Below are 15,790 nucleotides of genomic sequence, written 5' to 3' on the forward strand. Positions count from 1 at the left end.
CTCAGTCTTTCCCACACTCTTTGCCCCTCATTTTCCTCACTTTGTTTCACATCTCTCTTCTCCCCATCTTTCCATTTCATTCTCTTACATGTCATCTCATTCACTGTCTCTAATTGCTGTCATCTCTTTCGCCCTGTACTTTTTCCATTGTATCTCTTTCCCTCTCTCGCCCTTCCCCAACTTTCAAGCCCATTCTCTTCCTCTCTATTTTTCTTTCACTGTATCTCATTGCCCCCCTTCATCCAATTTCTCTCTTCCCCCTTTTCTTCCCTCTTTCTCCTTCTCTCTCCCACTTTGTCTGCTCATTCCCCCATGTTCCCTACCCTCTCACTCCCCCTCCCTCTATCCTACCTATCTCTGCCCTCCATCTTTCCTTTCCCACTACTTTCCTCTTCTCCGTCCAACTTCCCCATCTCTCTTTCCAGCCCTCTCTCTCTCTTCCCCCTCTCTCATCATCTCCATCCCATTCTCTCTCATTTTTCCCTTTCTCTCCCTCCCTATCTTTCTATCAGAACGATCCCAGGAATGTCAGGTTTCAGTCCTGAGGATCAATCAAACAAGTTGGGACTGTTCTCCTTGGAGAGAAGGCTGAGAGGAGATCTGATCGAAGTTTTCAACATCGTGAGAGGGGCTGGATACAGTAGATAGGGAGAACCTGTTGCCACTCATAAAAGAGAATAAGAGCACCAAGAATTAAAGAGATGCGCAGATTAGTTAAGGATGGTGTGAGAAAAAGCTACTGAGTAGTTAGGGATCTGGAGTGCACTGCCTGGAAAAGTGGTGGAGACCAGTTCCATTGAGGAATTCAACACGGCACTGAATGGTTAGTTGGGTAGAAATAGAGTGCAGGGGTAAGGGGAAAAGGCAGGAGGTCAGCAGGTAATAGAACCCATGCAGGCAAGATGGGACAAATGGCCTCCTTCTGTATTGTCATTATTATCTGTCTTTCTGCCTCACTCACTTGCCTAGACCCTAAGTTCTTTCCAGCCTTACTTTCCTTCTCTCTCTGCTCCACCTTCCTCTGTCTGTTCTCTTCTCCCTCATCTCATTCTCTCCTTCCACTTCTCTTGAGCACCAGCCCATTCCTCCATGTTTTTCATTTTCTTTCACCACTTCCTCTGTCTTCCCCATACATCCTTTCCTCCTTTCTCTTCCTCCTTCCCTGGCTTTCAGTCTCACTCTCCCGCTTTCACGCACCCTCTCGCACCATTCCTCTATCTCACTCTTATCCCTCCTTTCCCCTCTTCTGTCATATCCCATCCCTTTCTTTACCTTTCACTCATTTTCCTCATCAACCTCTTCTCCCTTGCTTTATCTGACACTACTTTCACTCTCTTCTCCCCTCTTTTATCCAATTTGATTTAGAACTTTCAGTTCTGATTCATTCCCAAATTGGTCTGATATTTTTATTTCACTCCCTATTTCACACATCACTGTAAACACGCTCTGACTATCCTCCCTCTCATAGAGTCATTTCAATACGTTATTATGATGCACGCTGAGTATTCCTCCTAACTGAAGTACTCACTACATAATAAACCCTAACCACCTAACCATACATCAAAGAAGTTTCAGAAATGACAGCCAGACTACTGAGACCCCTCAGAATCCTAGTAGCACACAAACCCACCAACACTCAAACAAAAACTAACAAACTTAAAAGACCCAGTACAACCCATGGACAAATTCCGTGCAAGGACTGCCACAAACACTATGTAGGACAAACAGGAAGAAAGTTAGCCACCAGGATACACGAACACCAGCTAGCCACAAAAAGACACGATCCTCTCTCCCTCGTAGCCCTACACACAGATGAAAAAAACCATTTTGACTGGGACAACACATCTATCCTGGGACAGGCCAAGCAAAGACATGCCAGAGAATTCCTCGAGGCCTGGCACTCCAACCACAACGCCATAAACAAACACACAGATCTAGATACCATCTATCAACCCCTCAGAAAACGAACAGGAAATGACATCACCACAAACCCCAGGAACCCCATCCAGGACAAAGATATAAATAGAAAGCAGGAGACAACAGCTTCGCCTCACTTGGAGGTCGCCACTGATGATGTTACCTAGCCAGGTAATGAAACGTCTGGATATCAAACCTACAGCTCAGTGAGCAAACCTACACCCTAAACCTCAACCTGAGCTACAAACCTTCACAAACCTTGCGATAACATAGTGACTTTGTTTTTGATTTGATAAGGTCCAGTGAGTCTGGCTTTTAATAATTAACAAAAGATAACCGACAAAAGGAACACCTTACTCCAGCAACAACATTCTAAGATTTTGCATTTTGAAATCTTCTAGTTTTCATGGCTTGTTGGTCTGCTTTCAAGTTCTTTTTCGCCAGCACACATACTTTGGTTAACTTTCCCCGGAGATTTGACAAATTGAGTTTTAATGTATAGATTTCTGACCAATGAGGCCTAGGTGCCCTGTCCACCAACTGCTGAAAACAAGCAAGTGCAGCAGGCAGAGGAGGAGGCAAATGGAATATGTTGGCCTTCATAGTGAGAGGATTCGTGTACAGGAGCAGGGTCGCCTTGCTGCAATTGTACAGGGTCTTGGTGAGACCACACCTGGAGTATTGTGTGCAGTTTTGTTCTCCTTATCTGAGGAAAGATGTTCTGGCTCTGGACGGAGTGCAGCAAAGGTTTACCGGACTGATACCCTGGATAGACTGGCAGGAGGCTGGAAGAACACAGCAAGCCAGGCAGCATCAGGAGGTGGAGAAGTCGACATTTCGGGCGTAACCCCTTGTCGGGACGAAGGGAGATGGAGAAGAGAGATTGCATTGGTTAGGAGTAGAGTCATTGAGGTCCACGGCACAGAAAAAGGCTCTTCAGCCTATCGTGGTCACACCAGTCAAAAACAACTACCTAACTATTCCAATCCCATTTTCCAGCCTTGTTTGCCTTGGTGTACATCACAAATACACATCTAAACATTTCTTTAATGTTATGAGGGTTGCTGTTTCTACCACCTTTAAAGGCAGAGAGTTCCAGCTTCCCAGCACCCTCTGGGTGAAGATTTTCCTGGTCATTGATCTGTCCATTAAGGGGAAAAGCTTCTCCCTGTCCATCCTATATACGTCCCTCACAATTTCATACATCTCAATCATGTTCCCTCTCAATCTCCTTTGTCCTAAGGAAAACAATTTTAGTCTGTCCAATCTCTCCTCATAACCGAAACTCTCCAGTCCAGGTAACATTTTGATAAATCTCCTCTGCACCCTCTCCAGTGCTATCACATCCCTCCAATGAGGTGGATTCCAGAACCGCACACAATCCTCTAGCTGTGGCCTAACCAACATTATATACAGTTGCAGCATGAGCCCCCTGCTCTTAAACTTAGGCGGATAAAGGTAAGTACACCATATGCCTTCTCAACCACTTTATCCACCTGTCCCTGATACTTTCAGGGATGGTGGACATGCTCTCCCAAGTCCCTCTGATCCATCTATCATGCATCATGTATTATTTTGCCTTGTTGCACAGTCTCTCAATTATCCAGATTGAATTCCATTTGCCACTGAGCAGCCGATCTGACCAACCATCTGTATCTTCCTATCATCTAAGGCTATCCTTCTCGCTCTTTAACCATCTCAACTTCTGAATCATCTGTGAACTTACTGATGGACTGTTACATTCAAGTCCAAATCATTTAGATTATTTTCCTCACTGTGCTCTCTCTCTCTCTCAACTCCCCCTTTCTGTCTCACCCTCTCTCTCTGCCCCTTCTCTTTTCCACCTTCTCTCTCTCTTCTTCCAAACCCTCTATCCCTTGTCCCAAACTATCTGCATTCTCTGTTTCAACCCTCATTGGAGAATTGTTACTGTGCAGGTCAGTGAGCCCACACATTATATGTACACACACACAATAAGTTGGCCCCCACTCCTCCCACTGCATTTTTCTCTCCCTCCCTTCTCCTCCTGCTACTTCTCCACCCATCTCTTCCTTCTGCCCAGCTTTCAGGAAATAAACTGTCGACAAATTATGGTTTCTGGCCTCAAAAAGTATGATTTAATCTCTCGGGGGGGAAAAAAAAGCAAACAAAACAAAACAAAAAAAAAATTACACGTGTTATCTACAAAAGCAGTGTTAAACCAGAACTAGTTTCAATTTTATTATAAAAAAAAATCCCTATTCACACTACCACGGCCCAAGTGCCTGCTCAATTTCCTGAACGGTCTACGATTCTGCCAGGTTACTCAACAAGACAAACCAGGGTGAAGTGAGAGATTGTCCACAGAGACTCTGGGAGGACGGCTGCCTCCATTTTGAAAACCTCTTGCTGTATCTGCACAGCCATAACCGTTCGGCTGGGAAACATCCTCTCCATATGCGTTTGTGTTTTTTTTTGTTGTGTTTGCTTCATTTGTCTCGTCGTTTCTTTGGTTCGTTCCCTTCCTGCCCACCTCCCACGTCCGCGCGTCGGAAGGGCTACAGTCATCGGGCTGCTGTTCCCGCCCCCCAGCTCCACCTTGTCTCACTTGCTGCGCTGTGAAGCGATGCCTCCTGCCTGTTGCTTCTGTTCCTGATGCTTTGCCTGTTGCACGATCTCTCGGATTTTTCGTTGAGCGGTCTGCAGTGGGCAGGGCCGGATGGGGGAGTGGGGGGAGGGGGGGGGAGGGAGAGAGGGGGAGGGGGAGAGGGAGAGGGAGAGAGAGAGAGAGACACACACACAAAACAGCGTGTTAGATGCAAGGAGACAGATGCTGCAGAGCAGTTACAACAACAACTCACCTCTGCTAGGATGGTATAAACTCTCTGCCTTCCCACAAACTAGCCTTCCTCATTTGGCATGAAACCAGCAGTTCCTTTCCATGAGGCTGCAGGGATGATTGCCATGGGAAAGGTGGCTAGTGCAACTGTACCCCTACGAGGCCATTCCACCCCTCTGGTCAGCCCACTGGATTGTGGCAAGATCTAGATCTGTACCTTTGCTCCATTGACTTGCCTCAGTCTCATTTTTAAAAAATTTATTCATGGGATGTGGGTGTCACTGGCTGGGCCAGCATTTATTACCTCGTCCCTAATTGCCCAGAGGGGTGGCATGGTGGCTCAGTGGTTAGCACTGCTGCCTCATGCGCCAGGGACCCGGGGTCAATTCCTGCCTCAGGCGACTGTCTGTGTGGAGTTTGCACATTCTCCCCGTGTCTGCTTGGGTTTCCTTCGGGTGCTCTGGTTTCCTCCCACAGTCCAAAGGGTCAGGTGAATTGGCCATGCTAAATTGCCCGTAGTGTTAGGTGCATTAGTCAGAGATAAATATAGAGGTCTGGATTAGAGTGTTGCTGGAAAAGCACAGCAGGTCAGGCAGCATCCGAGGAGCAGGAAAATCGACGTTTCAGGCAAAAGCCCTTCATAGGGTCAGGGAACGGGTGTGGGGGGTTACTCTTCGGAGGGTCATTGTGAACTTGTTGGGCCGAAGGGCCTGTTTCCACACTGTAGGGAATCTAGTCTAAACTTAAGAGTCAACCCCACAGTTAAAAATCACACAACACCAGGTTATAGTCCAACAGCTTTATTTGGAAGTACTAGCTTTCTGAGCGTTGCTCCTTCATCATGTGTCTCCACAACCACCTGATGAAGGAGCAGCGCTCCGAAAGCTAGTGCTTCCAAATAAACCTGTTGGACTATAACCTGGTGTTGTGTGATTTTTAACTTTGTCCACCCCAGTCCAACACCGGCATCTCCAAATCATGAACCCCATTATTGTGAGTCTGGAGTTATGTGTAGGCTAAACCTGGTAAGGATGGAAAATTTCCATCCCTAAATGGCACTGGTGACCCAGATGGGTTTTTACCACAATTGATCGAACATTTTGTATTGATTTCAAATGTCACTATCTGCCACGGTGGGACTTGAATCTATGTCAACACACCATGAGCCTGGGTCTCTGGATTACTAGCGTGATGTAGACTGTGGGGTTTATATATATTTAATACTATTTATTTTAAGTTTGGATTTGGCTCTGGAATTAGTAACTGATGAGTTTTGTGTGTGTCTAAAATTATGAATTAACTTACAAATATAGCCATGGAGATTTCTTTTCAAGCATGTTTTTGAGGCCCAACTTCTATGTTTGTTTATTTTGTCTGTTTATTTTGGATTGTTTTATGACCCACAAGGGAATTAATGAGGCCTCAAAGTTTGTCTTCCGAAACTTGTTCTTTTTTTAATTAAGGAAAACAGTCATGGCTGAGAAGGGGAGCTTTTGGTTTCAATTTTGCTTTGAGTTCTGGGGTGGCCCCTGTGAAATCCATGGAATAGGATGGCCTATGCTGACCAGTGTTCCTGTGAAGAGAGAATTTAATGAACTAGATTACCTTAGAGCCTGGCCTGAGGTGTTGAGGTAAAACCCTGAAGAGTTTACTTAAAGCTGAGTACCTTGATGCTTTAAGTAATCTCTTCAGGGTTTTACCTCAATACCTCAGGCCTGGGACTATCACAAACTCCTTACTCTAAGGTAATCTAGTTCATTAGATTCTCCCTTCACAGGAATGCTGGTCGGCATAGGCATCCTATTCCATGGATTTCACAGGGACCAGATACAAGCATTTTGGATTGCATAAGTGCTATTTTCAATCCTGTACAATCGTTTTTACTTTAACTGCAAAAGAGTATTTTGAGATTATATTTTTAGCATGGTCAGTCGACCTAAGCCGCACATCTTTGGACTGTGGGAGGAAACCAGAGCACCTGGTCGAAATCCGTGCAGACGCGAGGAGAATGTACAAACTCCTTATAAGTCACCCGAGGCTGGAATCGAACCAGTTATATTTTTAACCACCTGTGTAGGAATCTTTGAATTTGTATTGCAAGTGGATGGTTTGTTTTTATTTCTCAATTTTGTCTTCATTTCTTTTTTTGTAAAACACTCCTATTTTAGTGTTCAATCAAAATCTGCAGCATTACGTTTCTGGCTCAGTTAGAGACTGAAACAATCCAAACTTTGATCCATCACACTGGGGTTTGACTTGTGCAGGATTAACTTCAGCTGGGGAATGTAACACCGGTCTTAGTCCTCTCACCCAACGTAAACCAATCAATCCAGGTTCTGAAGGGCTGAATGGACCCCGAATGTCATTGCATATGCAGGGGTGAGAATCCCGGATCCTCAACATCCTCTCTGCATGAAGCGTTACTTCCCGCTGGAATCTTTCAGGAAGCGTTCTGGATATCCCCCTTCATCACCAGCAGAGTGAGCAGTTTGCCTCCTATTGCTCCCTGATCAAATCCGTTCACCAGGAAAATGCCTTAGTCAGACCAGCCCTTCATCCTCTGGATTGAAGGGAGGAATCCGTCTAATTGATGCAAGTTGCCCTTGCAACGTAGCCATCAGAAACCCGGCATCACAGTGGCACAGATTGCAAGGTGGCTCGGTGGTTAGTACCGCTGCCTCACAACGCCAGGGACCCTGGTTCGATTCCAGCCTCGGGTGACTTATAAGGAGTTTGTACATTCTCCCCGCGTCTGCACGGATTTCGACCAGGTGCTCTGGTTTCCTCCCACAGTCCAAAGATGTGTGGCTTAGGTCGACTGACCATGCTAAACCACTGCTATGTCCAGGGATGTACTGGCCAGGTGGGTTAACCATAGTATATGTGGGGTGAAGGGGAGCTGAGTCTGGGTAGGATGCTTCTCGGAGGGTCAGTGCAGAGTTGATAGTGGATTAGGGATTCCATGATCGCTCTGTTGAATGTGAGATCTGTACTTGATTGAGGATCAACATTGCCTTCCTGAGATGTGTCTCCCAGAACATGACACACCGTCAAACTAGCGAGAGTGCTGAGCCACGGTCATGCCGGGGGACTTTTTGACTAAAGGCCAACGCCCCAGTGGCCTCGCCTACGTGCCTGATGGTTTTGCACTCAAAACCCTGAATCATTTGTCTCTTTCATGCGTCAGACCGGCTTGAAAGGACTCACTCCATGAGGCTGAATAACCAAATGTCTTCCTACATTGAGTTGTACTGTGGAAGGTGAAGCTCAGAGATTCGGCAGCTTCCTGCTTCACTAAACCTGCAGCTGTCAGCACATAATCTCCTAACTCAGCCTTGTCACTTATAAAGACAATAAAAACTGCAGACGCTGGGTTCCAAGGTAGACAGACAGGAGGCTGGAAGGACACAGCAAGCCAGGCAGTGTCAGGAGGTAGATAAGTCAACGTTTCGGGTGGAACTGTTCTTTAGTCCTGAAGAAAGGTTACACTTGAAACGTTGACTTCTCTACTTCCTGACGCTGCCTGGCTTGCTGTGTCCTTCCAGCCTCCTGTCTGTCTACCTTGGTCACTAATAAAGGCAACCCTGGAAGACACTGAGCCCAGTCCCCACAACATCAGTGAGCATCTTGGCCACTGGTAAAAAGCCCAAAATGCTACAGAAAAGCAATACACCTGCAAACAATACAGGTTGTGTGTGTGGGGGGGAGGGGGTAGGTATGTGGGTCTGTGTGTGTGTGGGAGGAGGTGTGTGTGTGTGTGTGTGAGGAGGTGTGTGTGTGTGTGTGTGGGAGAAAGGGTGTGTGTGTGTGGGAGAAAGGGTGTGTGTGTGTGGGAGAAGGGGGGTGTGTGTGTGTGTGTGCGTGCGCGCGCACGCGCAGGTCTGCGTGTGTGTGGGAGGGGATGGATGTGTGTGGGAGAAGGGGTGTGTGTGTGTGTGCGCGCGCGTGCGCAGGTCTGCGTGTGTGTGGGAGGGGGTGGATGTGTGTGGGAGAAGGGGTGTGTGTGTGTGTGTGCGCGCGCGCGCGCGCAGGTCTGCGTGTGTGTGGGAGAGGGTGGATGTGTGTGGGTGTATGTCAGGGGTGGGGGGGGTGTAGGGTGTGTGTGTAAGGGGGGGAATTGGGTGTGTGTGTGGGCCTGTGTGTGTGTGGGGGAGGGGGTGGGTGTGGGTGTAATTCGGGGGTGTGGGTGGGTGTAGGGTGTGCGTGTTCATGTGGGGGGTTGGGCGTGCGATGGTTGTGTAATGGGTGTGTGGGTGTGTGTGTGCGTATGCGTGCGTTGGTGTGTGCGTATGCGTGCGTTGGTGTCTGCGCGCGTGTTCAGGCGGGTACATGTGGGTATGTGTGCGAGTGGGGATGAGGTGGTGTGTGGGGAGGGGTGTGTGTGTGCGCATGTGGGTGGCTGGGTGTGTGGATGCCTGTGTGTGTGTGTGTGCACGAGCAGGGGGTTGGATGCGGGTGTGTATGGGGTGTTTGGGTGCTTGTGTGTGGGAGGGGTTTGAGTGTGTGTATGTGTGGGGGGATTGGGCGTGTGCGCGTGGGGGGGTTGGGCGTGTGTGCGTGGGGGGGTTGGGCATGTGTGCGTGGGGGTGTTGGGCGTGTGTGCGTGGGGGGGTTGGGCGTGTGTGCGTGGGGGGGGTTGGGTGTGTGTATGGGGGGTTGGAGGTGTGTGTGTGTGGGGGGGTGTTTGAGTGCGCGTGTGTTTGTGGGGAGTTGGGTGCGTGTGCGTGGGAGGGGTTGGGTGCGTGTGTGTGCGCTTGGGGGGGTTGGGTGTGTGTATATGGAGGGGTTGGGTGCGTGTGTGTGTGTGTGTGTTGGGGTTTGAGTGCGCGTGTGTGCGCTTGGGGGGGTTGGGTGTGTGTATGTGTGGGGGGGTTGGGTGTGTGTGTGGGGGGGGTTGGGTGTGTGCGCGCGTGTGGGGGGTTTGGGTGGGTGTGCGTGTGTGGGGGTTTTGGGTGCGTGTGCGTGTGTGTGGGGGGTTGGGTGCACGTGTGAGTGGGGGGGCGTCGGGTGTGTGGGGGGTTGGGTGTGAGTGTGTGGGGGGGTTAGGTGTGTGTGGGTTGGAGGTTGGGTGTGTGTGTGTGTGGGAGGGGTTGGGTGTGTGTGGTGGGGGTTGGGGGTGTGTGTGGGGGGATTGGGTGTGAGTGTGTGTGTGGGGGTGGTTGGGTGTGAGTGAGTGTGGGGGGGTTGGGGGTGTGTGTTGTGGGGGTTGGGTGCATATGTGTGGGGGGGATTGGGTGCATTTGTGGGGGGGTTGGGTGCCTGTGTTTGTGGGGGGGGGTTGGTTGCGTGTGTGTGTTGGGAGTTGGGTGCGTGCGTATGTGTGTGTGGGGTTGGGTGCGTGCGTGTGTGTGCGCGCGGAGGATCTTAGGTGTGTGAGTGGGTTGGGGAGTGTGTGTGGGGGGGCTGGGCGTGTGTGTGTGTGGGGGGGTTGTGTGGGGGGTTGAGTGCGTGTGGGGGGAGGGTTGTGGGTGTGTGTGGGAGGGTTGGATGTGTGTGTGGGGGGGGTTGAGTATATGTGTGAGAGAGGGGGGGTTGGGTGAGCGTATGGGGGGTTGGGTCCGTGTGTGTGTGTGGAGGGGGGATTGGGTGCGTGTGTGTGGAGGGGTTGGATGCATGTGTGTGTGGGGGGGATGGGTGTGTGTGGGTGTGGTGGTGGTTGGGTGTGTGGGGCGGTTGGGTGTGTGTGTGTGTGGGGGGGTTGGGTGCGTGTGTGAGGAGGTTGGGTGTGTGTGTGGGGGCGTTGGTTGTGTGCGTGTGGGGAGGTTGGGTGTGTGTGTTTGGGGGGGGTTGGGTGTGTGTGTTTGTGGGGGTTGGGTGTGTGTGTTTGGGGGGGTTGGGTGTGTGTGTGTGTGGGGCCGGTTGGGTGTGTGCGTGTGTGTGTGGGGGCGTTGGGTGTGTGTGTGTGTGTGTGTGTGTGTGTGTGTGGGGGCAGTTGGGTGCGTGTGGGTGTGTGTGTGGGGGTTGGGGTGTGTGTGAGGGGGTTTGGGTGAGCGTGTGTATGGGGGTCTGGGTGTGTGGGGGTTTGGATGTGTGTGTGAGAAGGGGGTTGGGTGTGTGTGTATGGGTGGTGTTGGGTGTGTGTGTGTGGGGGGGTTGGGTGTGTGTGTGCGTGGGGGGGTTGGGTGCGTGTGTGTGGGGGGGTTGGGTGTGTGTGTTGGGTGGGTTGTGTGTGTGTGGGGAGGTTGGGTGTGTGTGTTTGGGGGGGGTTGGGTGTGTGTGTTTGTGGGGGTTGGGTGTGTGTGTTTGGGGGGGTTGGGTGTGTGTGTGGGGGCGTTGGTTGTGTGCGTGTGGGGAGGTTGGGTGTGTGTGTTTGGGGGGGGTTGGGTGTGTGTGTTTGTGGGGGTTGGGTGTGTGTGTTTGGGGGGGTTGGGTGTGTGTGTGTGTGGGGCCGGTTGGGTGTGTGCGTGTGTGTGTGGGGGCGTTGGGTGTGTGTGTGTGTGTGTGTGTGTGTGTGTGGGGGCAGTTGGGTGCGTGTGGGTGTGTGTGTGGGGGTTGGGGTGTGTGTGAGGGGGTTTGGGTGAGCGTGTGTATGGGGGTCTGGGTGTGTGGGGGTTTGGATGTGTGTGTGAGAAGGGGGTTGGGTGTGTGTGTATGGGTGGTGTTGGGTGTGTGTGTGTGGGGGGGTTGGGTGTGTGTGTGCGTGGGGGGGTTGGGTGCGTGTGTGTGGGGGGGTTGGGTGTGTGTGTTGGGTGGGTTGTGTGTGTGTGGGGATGTTGGGTGTGTGCGTGCGTGGGGGGGTTTGGGTGTGTGCATTTGGGGGAGGTTGGGTGTGTGTGGGGGGGGTTGGGTGCGTGTGTGTGGGGGGGTTGACTGCATGTGTGTGGGGGGGTTGACTGCATGTGTGTGGGGGGTTGGGTGCGGCGTGGGGAATTGGGAGTGTGTATGTGGGAGGGTTGGGTGCGTGTGTATGTGGGGACGTTGTGTGTGAGGGGATTGCGTGCATGTTAGGGGATTAGGTGTATGTGGGGGTCATTGGTGTGTGTGGGAGGCATTGGTGCGTGTGTGGGGATGTGTGTGTAAGTATGGGGGGGATGGGTGTGTGTGGGTGTTGGGGAATGGGCCTGTGTGTGTGGGTGTGGGGGGATACTGTTTGTGTGTGTGTGGGTCGGGGTTGGGTGTGTGTGTGGGTATGTGCGTGGGTTGGGGTTGGGTGTGTGTGTGGGTGTGGGCGGTGTTGGGTGTGGGCGGGGTTGGGTGTGTGTGTGTGGGTGTGGGCAGGGTTGGGTGTGTGTGTGTGGGGGGGTTGGGTGTGTGCGCGTATGTGGGGGGTTTGTGTGCGTGTGTGGGGGGTTTGGGTGCGTGCATGTGTGTATGTGGGGGTTGGGTGCATGTGTGTGGGGGGGTTGGGTGCATGTGTGTGTGGGGAGGTTGGGTGCGTGTGTGTGGAGGGGTTGGGTGCGTGTGTGTGGGGGTTGGGTGCATGTGTGTGTAGGGGGGTTGGGTGTGTGTGGGTGTGGGCAATGTTTTGTGTGGGGGGGATGGGTGTATACGTATGTGTGTGTGGGGGGTTGGGTATGTGTGGGGGGTGATGGGTGTGTGTGGGTGTGGTGGTGGTTGGGTGTGTGGGGGGGTTGGGGGTGTGGGTGTGGGGGGGGTTGTGTGCGTGTGGGGAGGTTGGGTGTGTGTGGGGGCGTTGGTTGTGTGCGTGTGGGGAGGTTGGGTGTGTGTGTTTGGGGGGGGTTGGGTGTGTGTGTTTGTGGGGGTTGGGTGTGTGTGTTTGGGGGGGTTGGGTGTGTGTGTGTTTGCGGGGGTTGGGTGTGTGTGTGTGTGGGGCCGGTTGGGTGTGTGTGTGTGTGTGGAGGTGTTGGCTGTGTGTGTGTGTGTGTGTGTGTGGGGGGGCAGTTGGGTGCATGTGGGTGTGTGTGTGGGGGTTGGGGTGTGTGTGAGGGGGTTTGGGTGAGCGTGTGTATGCGGGTCTGGGTGTGTGGGGGTTTGGATGTTTGTGTGTGAAGGGGGTTGGGTGTGTGTGTATGGGTGGTGTTGGGTGTGTGTGTGTGGGGGGGGTTGGGTGTGTGTGTGTGTGTGTGGGGGGGTTGGGTGTGTGTGTTGGGGGGGTTGTGTGTGTGGGGATGTTGGGTGTGTGCGTGCGTGGGGGGGTTTGGTTGTGTGCATTTGGGGGAGGTTGGGTGTGTGTGGGGGGGTTGGGTGCGTGTGCGTGGGGGGGTTGACTGCATGTGTGTGGGGGGTTGGGTGCGAGCGTGGGGAATTGGGAGTGTGTATGTGGGAGGGTTGGGTGCGTGTGTATGTGGGGATGTTGTGTGTGTGAGGGGATTGCGTGCATGTTGGGGGATTAGGTGTATGTGGGGGTCATTGGTGTGTGTGTGGGAGGCATTGGTGCGTGTGTGGGGATGGGTGTGTCTGTGTGGGGGGGGATGGGTGTGTGTGGGTGTTGGGGAATGAGCCTGTGTGTGTGGGTGTGGGGGGATACTGTTTGTGTATGTGTGGGTCGGGGTTGGGTGTGTGTGTGGGTATGTGCGTGGGTTGGGGTTGGGTGTGTGCGTGGGTGTGGGCGGGGTTGGGTGTGTGTGTGTGGGGAGGTTGGGTGCGTGCGCGTATTTGGGGGGTTTGTGTGCGTGTGTGGGGGGTTTGGGTGCGTGCATGTGTGTATGGGGGGGTTGGGTGCATGTGTTTGTGGGGGGGGTTGGGTGTGAATGTGTGTGGGGGGTGTTGGGTGTGTGTGGTGGGGTTGGGTGCATGTATGTTGGTGGGATTGGGTGCATGTGTGTGTGGGGGGCGTTAGGTGTGTGTGGGGGGTTGGGTGTGAATGTGTGTGGGGGGTGTTGGGTGCGTGTGTGGTGGGGTTGGGTGCATATGTGTGGTGGGGTTGGGTGCATGTGTGTGTGGGGGGGGCGTTGGGTGTGAGTGTGTGTGGGGGGGTTGGGTGTATGTGTGGTGGGGTTGGGTGTGTGAGGTGGGGGTTGGGGGTGCGTGTGGGGTTGGGTGTGTGTGTGTGTGTGTGTGTGGAGGGGGGTTTGGGTGCGTGCGTGTGTGTGTGTGTGTGTGTGGAGGGGTTGGGTGCATGTGTCTGTGTGTGGGGGGATGGGTGTGTGTGGGCAATGTGCGTGTGTGGGGGGGATGGGTATTGTGTGTGGGTGATGTTTTGTGTGTGTTGGGGGTTTGGGTGTGTGTGGGGGGGTTTGGTGTGTGTGGGGGGGTTTGGGTGAGCATGTGTATGGGGGGGCTGGGTGTGTGGGGGTTTGGGTGTGTGTGTGGGGGGGTTTGGGAGTGTGTGTGTGGGGGGTTGGATGTGTGTGTGTGTGGTTGGGTGTGTGTGGGGATGTTGGGTTTGTGAGTGCGTGGGGAGGTTTGGGTGTGTGTGTGTTTGGGGGAGGTTGGGTGTGTGTGTGGGGGGGGGTTGGGTGCGTGTGCGTGGGGGGTTTGGGTGCGTGTGCGTTGGGGGGGTTGACTGCATGTGTGTGGGGGTTGGGTGCGTGTGTGGGGGGGGTTGAGTGTGTGCGTGCGTGTGTTGGGTGTGTGTTTGGGGGGTTAGGCGTGTGTGTGTTTGGGGGGCTTGGATGTGTGTGTGGGGGGGTTGGGTTTGTGTGTGGGAGGATGTTGGGTGTGTGTGTGGGGGGGTTGGGTGTGTGTGGGGGGGGCTAGGTGTGTGCGTGTGTGTGGGGGAGATGGGTGCGTGTGTGTGTGGGGTGTTGTGTGCATGTGTGTGGGGGTTGGGTGCGTGTGTTGGGGGTTGGGGGTGTGTGTGTGGGGGGTTTGGTGTGTGTGGGGGGGGTTGGGTGTGTGTGGGGGGGGTTGGGTGTGTGTGGGGGGGTTTGGTGTGTGTGTGGGGGTTTGGGTGAGCATGTGTATGGGGTCCGGGTGTGTGGGGGTTTGGGTGTGTGTGTGGGGGCGTTGGGTGTGTGTGTGGGGGCGTTGGGTGTGTGTGTGGGGGCGTTGGGTGTGTGTGTGGGGGAGTTGGGTGCATGTGTGTGTGAGGGGTGTTGGGTGCGTGTATGTGGGGGGGTTTGGGTGTGTGCGTGGGGGGTTGGGTGTGTGTGTGCGTGGGGGGTTGGATGTGTGTGCGTGGAGGGTTGGGTGTGTGTGTGAGAGGGGGGTTGGGTGTGTGTGTGAGAGGGGGGTTGGGTGTGTGGGGGGGGTTGGGTGCGTGCACATGTGGGGGTTGGTTAGGTGTGTGTATGTAAGGGGGTTTGTGTGTGTGTGTGTGTGTTTGGGGGGTTGGGTGCGTGTGTGTGTGGGGTTTGGTGTGTGTGCGTGTGTGTTGGGGGGTGCGTGTGTGTGCAGGGGGGTTTGGGTGTGTGTGTGTGGGGGGGCGGTTTGGGGCTGTGGTGTGCGGGGGGGGTTAGGAGTGTGTATGTGGGGGGGTTGGGTTGTGTGCGTGCATGTGTGTGGGGGGGTTGTGTGCGTGCATGTGTGTGGGGGGGTTGGTTGAGTGTGTGTGGGGAAGGAGTTGGGTGTGCATGTGCGTGTGTGTGGGGGCGTTTGGGTGTGCATGTGCGTGTGTGGGGGGGTTGGGTGTGCGTGTGTGCGCGGGGGTTGGGTGTGCGCGTATGGGAGGTTGGGTGTGTGTGTAGGGGGGATGGGTGCATGTATGTGTGTGTGTGTAAGGGGTTGTGCGTGTATGTGGGATTTGGGTGAGTGTGTGGGGGGGGTTGGGTGCAGGTGTGGGGGGGTTGGGTGCGTGTGGGGGTTTGGGTGTGTGTATGGGGTGGCTGGGTGCGTGTGTGTGTGGGCGGGTTTGGGTGTGCGTGTGGGTGGGGTTTGGGGGCGCGTGTGGGTGGGGTTTGGGGCCGTGTGTGTGTATGGGGGGTTGGGTGTGTGTGTATGGGGGAGTTGGGTACCTGTGTGTGGTGGGGAGTTGGGTGTGTGTGCGTGGGGGGTTTGGGTGCATGTGTGTGTTTGGGGGGGTTGGATGATGTGTGTGAGGGGGGGTTGGGTGCATGTGTGTGTGTGGGGGGTTGGGTGCGTGCATTTGTGTGCAGAGGGGTTGGGTGTGTGTGTGGGGGGTGTTGGGCATGTGTGTGTGTGGGGGTTGGGTGTGTGTGTGGGGGGGTTGGGTGCGTGTGTGTGGGGGGTTGTGTGCGTGTGTGTTGGGAGTTT

At 53.6% G+C, this 15,790-nt stretch overlaps 1 protein-coding gene across 1 annotated transcript in view; it reads right to left on the bottom strand.

Moving 5' to 3' along the window:
* Window positions 1-4,367: 4,367 nt before the first annotated feature.
* The window catches only part of LOC122551888 (insulin-like growth factor 2 mRNA-binding protein 2), a 231,625-nt gene continuing 220,202 nt past the window's right edge, over window positions 4,368-15,790 (bottom strand). The window contains 1 exon segment of the mRNA XM_087988941.1: window positions 4,368-4,596. Coding sequence (XP_087845067.1) covers window positions 4,501-4,596 — 96 coding nt within the window. The 3' untranslated portion in view covers window positions 4,368-4,500.

This window comes from Chiloscyllium plagiosum, unplaced genomic scaffold, assembly GCF_037043375.1.
Source record: "Chiloscyllium plagiosum isolate Xiang-an unplaced genomic scaffold, Cpla_swu_hap1 HiC_scaffold_7, whole genome shotgun sequence".
NCBI lineage: Eukaryota > Metazoa > Chordata > Chondrichthyes > Orectolobiformes > Hemiscylliidae > Chiloscyllium > Chiloscyllium plagiosum.